This window comes from Perca fluviatilis, chromosome 16, assembly GCF_010015445.1.
Source record: "Perca fluviatilis chromosome 16, GENO_Pfluv_1.0, whole genome shotgun sequence".
Classification (NCBI taxonomy): domain Eukaryota; kingdom Metazoa; phylum Chordata; class Actinopteri; order Perciformes; family Percidae; genus Perca; species Perca fluviatilis.
In genome coordinates this window covers 22,566,545-22,574,946 of record NC_053127.1, presented here as the reverse complement: position 1 = coordinate 22,574,946, position 8,402 = coordinate 22,566,545, and the positions used below count along the sequence as shown (strand labels likewise).

General features: G+C 41.5%; 1 protein-coding gene across 1 annotated transcript; it reads right to left on the bottom strand.

Annotated features, from left to right (window-relative positions):
* Positions 1 to 1,199: 1,199 nt before the first annotated feature.
* LOC120544485 (transmembrane protein 47-like) lies at positions 1,200 to 7,447 on the bottom strand. Its single transcript, XM_039778276.1, has 3 exons — positions 7,108 to 7,447; positions 4,499 to 4,639; positions 1,200 to 2,155 (listed from the first exon to the last, which is right to left on the bottom strand). The coding sequence occupies exons 1-3, from the start codon at positions 7,322 to 7,324 to the stop codon at positions 1,974 to 1,976; spliced, it is 540 nt and encodes a 179-aa protein (XP_039634210.1). The 5' UTR covers positions 7,325 to 7,447; the 3' UTR covers positions 1,200 to 1,973.
* Between the last annotated feature and the right edge of the window lie 955 nt (positions 7,448 to 8,402).

The window sequence follows — 8,402 nt, the reverse complement described above, 5'->3', positions numbered from 1 at the left end:
CCTTTAACATGTGAGTCAAATTTGAAAGATTCCCGAGAGGTCACTGCTATTATAAGACAACCACTGGCCTGGCACCTCACTCTCACACACACACACACAACACACCACATTACACTTTTTTCACAAAGTAATTTGAGTGTTTTTCTCTTGGAGCTGTTGATCGGGTGTAAATATTGTCCACAGTTGGGGAGATTTCACACTGCTGCAGCTGGGTATATTGTTTATTTGAAGAAGCTCCCTTTCCAGAGATTGTTTAACCAGCTGTTGCAGTTTGAACTCTAGGGGGTAAAGAAAGTGTGTATAGAGAGACTTCACACCAGGCTGCTCAGGTGTGGCTGTGCCTTCTGTTTTACACAAAACACCCAGAGGAATAATAGAGATCTTTTTTAAACGTGCCTTTCATTACTTTACTATAACTATAATAACTACCTAAAGCTACCTTATGATCTGCAAACTAAAAGGTAGGTTACACAATAAATGGTAGCTGTGATTTGAATTTCAGCCTGTGAGCACATTCATTTATAACAAACAAATACTGTGGAAGTGTTGTAAATACGTCCCAAATAATTACATGAAATATACACATCATCTCCCAGTAAGTTGTAAAGTTTAACGGCAAAAATGCGTCTTGGGATTTGGAATAAAATGTTTTATGTTGCTCATTATGCTTCAACCAATGCGTTGTGTTTTCACACATCAGCTAGCAACCCAGTGATATCTCTTTAAATAGACTGGGGGGGTGGGGGGCATGGGGGGTCTTACTCTGAGGAATGTGTGCTCTGGATAATGAAAGTGTTTTACATTTTTGTCTCATTGCTGTTTAGTCCAAAAAAAGGGGGGCAGCCCTGATGCTCCCCCTCTTAAAATTCAGTTAGAGGTCAGTTTGTGAACCACTAGCGTCAGAGTGACAGACAACTGCAGGTGTGCCAACGTTGGGGTGGGATGGTGCAGTGGATATGACATGTGCCTTTGGTGTGGGAGACTTGGGTTCAATTCCCACTATGATACATCAACCAATGTGTCCCTGAGCAAGACACTTAACCCCTAGTTGCTCCAGATGCATGCAACCTCTGATATATATATATATATATATATATATATATATATATATATATATATATATAGCAATTGTAAGTTGCTTTGGATAAAAGTGTCAGCTAAATGACATGTAATGTTGTAGTATTAAAGACCAATATAAATTCACACTCCCAAAACTACAATTGTTTATTTGGGATTTTCCTTCATGTAGAAATACTTTGTACACATTTACATTTTTTCATTTGAGACAAAGTGTGAGTTTGCAAACAAACTATAAACACTGGAGAGCTCTAGCATATATCCAAGCTATCTAATTTACACTTCTAACATCAAAAGGCTCAGCAAGCATTTCTAGATATGTTTAAGCTAGAACACACAGAGGGGAAAGTTCAGTTTTTTTTCTCCAATATTTATAAAGTGTATGCCATAAATACATTAACAACAAGCTTGTCCTCATGAAATGCTACAAAAAGGAAAAGAAACTATAAAAAGGAAATGTGGAGATACGTCAATCCTTTTAAATGCTCATTCACTGCACATTCAGGTCTGTGCTGAGAATCTACTGTCCTGTTCCCTAACAATAGAGATCCAGGTCAACGTGCGGTGGAAACGTCCAGCATCGGTGGCCCGTGCCTGTCCAGAAAGCTCTCTGTGCTTTAGCTTTGCCACCTCATCCCTGATACCGGCAGGGCTGAGGCACCCGCTGGCTGCATGGGAGGAGGTGTGGTGGGGGGTGCTATTCATACAGCCCCCACAACCTGTCTAAAAATAACAGAGAGCGCAAGACAGCAAGAGAAAAAGAGAGACTGGGTCTGTGCTCTAATACACATTAGCTGTGTGCAGAGTGAGGACAAGTAGCACACCTCCTGTATTGGAATTGTGTGTGTGTATGTTTATGTGTGTAGTTCCAGTGGCGGGGGGGTTTGAGAAAGGACTCAGTACATTGCATCCTCGTATACGTCCGTCCGCAGGCAGAATAGGATCCCCCCGCCCAACATGAAGATGGTGGCTCCCCAGCCGAGCCCGTAGCCCCAGTTGAACTCGTGATATGTCTGAAGGACCGTACCGTCGATGAACTTGATCGGGTAGAGGACCAGAGCACAGGCCTGCAGAACCACTAGAACCAAAAGAGTCAAACATCAGACGTTACTGGGGGAAAACAACTAGACTACTAGGCAACACTAATGTTATTAAATATTACAGCAGTATTTGTGTTACTGATAGCACTTCTACAACCACGTCTATACAGCTTTTACTACTACTATGACTGGTGCCGTTTCAAGTACCATAAGTTCTATAATAATAGTAATTTTTATAGCACTTTTCATGCAAGGACCAAAAGGTGCTTTCAAGTGTACGGTAAAAATACAGTGCAGTAACAAGATATAAGATATGTTTTTGCATTAAATGTATTTCTATTTCTCATCCAGTCTGCCATCTGCATAAAAAAAGGAAAACATCAAGAGAAACAGTCTTTCTATGACACTCCTCCTTGTGGGATTCTTGCTCTTTTGAAGTGGTTTGTCTTTTTTCTCCTGAGAGCGACTGACTTAAACAGCACATTTCGGCAAAGTAAATCCTCTGCTGTTGCCTTTCTTTAGTGAAATGAGGAACATTTTTCTAACAATTATTCTTTATTCATTATTCTTTGGACCTTGACATCCCTGAAGGAAAATGTCTTTAATGCCTCGATCATTGTAAATCTTTTTCCTTTCAAATCATTCAGGACAATGAACTACCGGTGGTAAATGCGTCACTTAGGGGGTAGGGGGGGTACGTGCATGTGTGCGTGCGATCAAAGGAGTACTGTGGTCTCCTCTCACACCAGCTACCTCGGTTCCCTTTCGTGCATGCTAGGTGACTCTTGAGGAAGGGACTTTGTGTAACTACGACTCCGCCTTTCCTTCCTACAGGACGGAGCAATGGGGGCGTGCAGGAGGGACGACAGCAGCTCAAAAATGTGGCGGTGTTGATGGAGCCCAGACTGAGCTCGCAGCCCACTGAGGTCATATTTCTGGACAGAAAATAAATACCACACAGCCATGGTCCTGCCAAGGAGCATTTAACAGAGTCCAACCCCTGTGCTGCTGCTGCTCTGCTGAGGACTGTGTGCCTGTAAGGAGACCTTATTCTCGCAAGGCTCTTAAAGCAATTACACACAGGAAAGGATAACACTGCCTTCCCACACTTTTCAGTAAATGGCTAACAGTCAAAAGCTCAGCCATTAAGTCCACTGCACACACTGGTCCTTTGTGACTGATGGTTTCAGAGAGAGAACAAGAGAAAAATCCCTTCCATTTCCCCTTCAAAGTTAGATTAAACATTTTTTCACAGCAGTTGACAGCATCATTCATTATTATTATTCAGTCTACTCTATGAAACGCTATAACAAATAGCCTAATATCTTTCCACTCACTATGGGTTTGAAAACGATGGACACGCCACAGGCAGTCTGGGGTTGAGGAGGATACTATGACTAACAGACTAATCAGACAAATGTTAAAGAAATAGTTTGACATTATGCAAAATACACTTATTTGATTTCTCGCCCAGAGTTAGAAGAGAAGATTGATACTACTCTTGTCTGAGAGTGGTATCATTCTTCTCATCTACAGAAAGTCATACCAAGAAAGCAAATAAGTGTATGGATATTCCAAAAATGTCAAACCACTCCTTTAAGATTAGTCCAGAGGAACAATGTAACACTGCAGGAGGAGGACTGTTATTTGCGATGTATGACAGGATGTCTGTTTCTTATATAATCCCATTTTATTTTTTCAAAACTGGAACTGGGCGTGAGATAAGTAGCAGTAAGTGGTTAGTGTTTCATCATTATTGTCAAAGTAAAGTAAGCACAGGCTACGAGTCCGTTATTACAATGCCTGCACATACATACATACATACAGAACAATGTCTCTCTGCTTTGGTTTTAATTATTCGTTGCATAAATAGATCCTCCCTCACTAGTGTCAAAATGTGGCTTCACCCAAAGGACCTTCTCACAAAGCATGCAGGAGAAGTGCTGTCCAAATATGAGGCAGTGCTGGCTGAGGAGTCTGTGGTATCTTCTTTTTTTTTTTTTTTTTTTCCTAAGTGACTTAACTTGGTTGGTAAGTCTGCAAATTCTGCGGCTGCTTTTTCTTGGCTCATGATCCGGCAGTTCCCCAGACTCCACACCACAGAAAGAATGATCTCAACCAGCACGCCTCATTCAGCTGCTTCTTTCCTTCTGCACCCTTCTATTTAACATTAGCACTGGAACAAAACAAAAAACCCTGTCTAAATGGAAATTGTTGCGGTCGCGGTGAACGTATATATATATATATGTATATGTATATGTGTGCCATCTTTTTGTTTCCAAATGTGCATGATGTGTAGGAACATTGGATAGACATTTATAAAGGGCAGAAAGTGCAAATGATTTAAGGGAAAGTAAATAGAAAGGAAGACAAAGTCATACCTGCAGTGAAGAGGAGCACAGCCACAGTGCGGTAGTGCCGTCTCTGTGTCCCCCGGCAGAGGGAAATCAGGGCCACCAGAAAGGCCAAGAGAGTCGCCACGGCACCGGCCACCAGCAGCACCAGGGTGGCAATCTGCCAGTCTGCAGGACGAGACACACGAAGGTTAGAGTGCAGCGACAAAAGCTTGATTCACAGGACAGCACTGTTGAATTGAACCGCTGTGTTGACAAACACAAAACAAGAGCTAATCCCACAGAGGGAAGTGAGTGAAGCAGAACAGACTCAGACCTTTTTATACATTTATACTCGCATACACCCAAACTCTCCAATAACTGATATTTTCTGATTTGATCTTTCTACCTGTGTATATGTATTTCTTCTGAGAACATTGCCCAATGCTCATCCATCTCCATCAAGGTTGATCATATTTTTTGCTGATTTTTACATGAAAATAAAGAAATTGTTGGTGCTAATTAATCCTTACTGTGGAGTTTCTGCTTGTAGCTGCCAGTCTTTTCCATGTCGGTTCAGCCATGGTGGCCTTTTAACGGCACACTTATTTAGTTTATTCCAAACAAACTCCAGTCATCACTTCCTCTGCGTCAAAAGATTCTTCCCTGGAAATGCCTACACAACACTAGGTTGTTAAACCGGCACATTTTAAAAGCTTTTCTGACATGAGCTTAACTCTCTATTCAGTAAAGCAATGACAATACAATACAGAGTCTGAAACCAGAAATGTATTGTACATTTTTACATTCCTGCCTGCATTGTATGTTCCCTCTTTGATGTCTCACCTGTCAGTGTCAGAAGAAGGCCAAACCTCAGGAGACTCGACTCAAAAGGAGTATTTGCATTTACTGAACGCAGGTCCTGATTTAATTGTCTTTAGGATGGTAAAAATGAACTTTTCCCAATGACACGTCTCAACATGATTTGATTCAGTCTTTAGGAAATAGTTTTTGTCTAACATCTTTGGTCCATTATGTGGTTGTAAAAAACCACAATAAAAAACAGTGCACTCACATCACAATGCTCACTGATGCTGTAGGTCATAATACTGTTTTGATCTGCAGTAGTCGCTTGCAATTTATTCTGCATTGAATGGTGTCCGCCCTTCACTCCAAAGATTGAAATTCAAGAATCTTGGGATAGGTGTGAGAATGTGTGCATAATAAATAGGCTTTGCCTTTTGTTGAACTGCCCCTTTAACCTCAACACACCCCTCCACTGTTGCTTTAATGAGGTCTGCAGACCCTCAAAGCAACAAACCCGCCTCCCATTCACCCCAACACATTCCACAATATCAGAGAGCGGTCAGTCACCCCAAAGCTGTGTTTCCCTCTTTGTAGCTGTGCATGTTTGTGTCTGTGATGGTAGTCACTCACGCCTCTTACTATTAATGAACAGCTGAAATCTAAAATATCTGACATACTTTTGGCAACTAATTAGGCCAAGACTACATGTGATTTTATATGGTTTTCTTTTAGCCTTTTACTCTTTTTATTACTAACTTAACAGTCAGCTACTGTGTGTTTAATGGAGACAAAGCTCCAGTTAATAACAAGCCAAGCTACTGTACCAGCCACCAGCCAAAATCTGGCACATTTAATGAGGATTTCCTCCCCTGGTGGGGAAAGGAAGGGGGTTGGAGGCATAAACACTCCTCTCATGTGGCGTCAATGCTTGACAAAAGGCAACCTGGTGGGTCCAGGCCTGGTAATGTGGATGATGGGGAAGATCCTGAATGTGTCTCTTCAAACCCTCTCAAAGCCTTCTCGGTTGGAGTGGTTCTTTGTGTTCTTTGTGTGCCGAAGAGACTGTGTTTCCACGTGTTCAGTTTTCGTTCAGTTTATTTCCTATCCTAAACATGGGCATTGACTTGACCTAGACATAATGTTAAAGCATCGATGCCACTCATAAAGAATCAACATTTGAATGTAACACTGATTCACCAGCCCTTTGTTAACTGATTAACCATTCAAAACAGGACTGAAAACACAATGATAGTTGAACAATCCACATGTTTTTTCAATTCATTGCTCATGGATTAGTCGACCCTTGCTGGCTGAGCTGAGGATCACAATGACTTTGACACACGTCACTGCTCTGGTATGAACAGAGGAAATGTATCAGCAGCACAAGAATCCCTGAATTCCTCAGCTGCTGGACAGAGAACAACAATCCAACTAAAACAGACTCTTCCTGGGAGACGGTGGCCAGAGCTGCCAGGCTGTTCTGTACAGTTCAACAAACATTCCTCCTTGTTTTTGTCAAACATAGGATGTGCAGCCTTTTTATAGCCTAAATAACAGACCCTGAAAATGACCACTGATAACAAGCTAGTTTAAAAACACCCAGAGTAACTATATATGGCAATTACCAGTGCATTACGCATAGGCTAAACCATAAAGCCTAAATTGCAAAATCTGAGTTTTCCCAAAAAAAAAAGTAGGCTACTTAATTTACTACAACCTTGAGATCAAATCTTTTTTTCTCTCACAATGTCTGGTTATCCCATTCGCAACTAAATAACAAACTCCAAGGACAGACTGTTATAAACAACCAAAATGAACCAAAAGGTACAAACACAAACACCAATTCCTACCAGATGTGAGGGTGGAGAAGCAGCTCCACTGAGCCTCCTCTGTCGGATGCCGTGCCTCGGACTGGGAGCAGGACTCCCACAGAGACAGGGAGAAATGCTCCGCAGTGACCCAGGCTGGGCTCAGCAGAGCCACCACGTCCAAACACAGCGCCAGGAAGACGCACAGCAGAGCGATCAGCTTGAAGGGCCGGAACACATACATCTCGTTCACAGACATCTTCTCCCAACCAGATACACCGCTGTAGGTCAATCACAGTGGAAATGAGCACACCGGAGGTCCGCGTGCGTCTTCTCCCACCATAGCCTTTACTGCTGCTTTGTGTGTGTGTGTGTGTGTGTGTGTGTGTGTGTGTGTGTGTGTGTGTGTGTGTATGTGTGTGTGTCTGTGTCCAGCTGGAAAAGTTTAACAGGAGACATCCGGTTGGATCGGTTTTTCAAAATAATTGCACTTCAGCTGGGCCAGGCGATGAGTAAAATCTTCAATTATCTAAGAATGAATGGCTTATCCCCCTTCCATAATGCTGTTTTCAAGCACCAGTCTTGACTCTTTATGGTAACAATATTGGAATTTTTAAAATTATTATTATTGCTGTTAATCTATATTCTTCATTATCATAATTGTAGCTAATGTAAGCCTGTGTGCTTTTATTTGTTGCAGCCAGTTTCTCACCTTTGGCTTCAAAAGTCGAAACAAAAACAAGAGCAACAAAAGGGCAAAACCAATAAGCCATTCCTAATTTTTATTAGGAATACATTTATATATATATATATATTGGCCATGATTTCAGTGTTACGATGAGAGGATATTAGCTGAATGTCCCAACCTTAGAAGACTAGAAAAACATCTGGGAAAAAAGACATATGATACATACTCTTTCAATTCATATAATTTAATTTATTTGTTATGTGAGATACAGTCCTTACCTCAGTACAGATTAGCAGTACTGCTCCATCAGACCCCCTCCTGCTCCTTTAGACCCATACACCTCAATTGCTGTGATTTTATTTTGCAGCAGCATCTTTTCAGTCAAGTTAAAGGCAGTCTATAAAGACAAAGTGCTAGAGGTATAAAATTGTAAACACACGCACACACACACACACACACACACACACACACACACACACACACACACACACACACACACACACACACACACACACACACACACAGATCACAGCCGCAAAGATAAGAACATTTAAAAAATAATACTAATACCAATGAATATGTAGTAATCAGTATAATAATAATCAGTTAATCACAATATGTGTGTGTACTGTCAGAAGGGAATTGCAAC

Coding starts and splice junctions, on each gene's coding strand:
- LOC120544485 (XM_039778276.1), bottom strand. CDS start 7,324: ATGTCTGTGAACGAGATGTATGTGTTCCGGCCCTTCAAGCTGATCGCT. Junction 4,640..7,107: donor CTTCTCCACCCTCACATCTG/GTAGGAATTGGT, acceptor CTCGTCCTGCAG/ACTGGCAGATTGCCACCCTG. Junction 2,156..4,498: donor TGTGCTCCTCTTCACTGCAG/GTATGACTTTGT, acceptor TTTTGGTTCTAG/TGGTTCTGCAGGCCTGTGCT.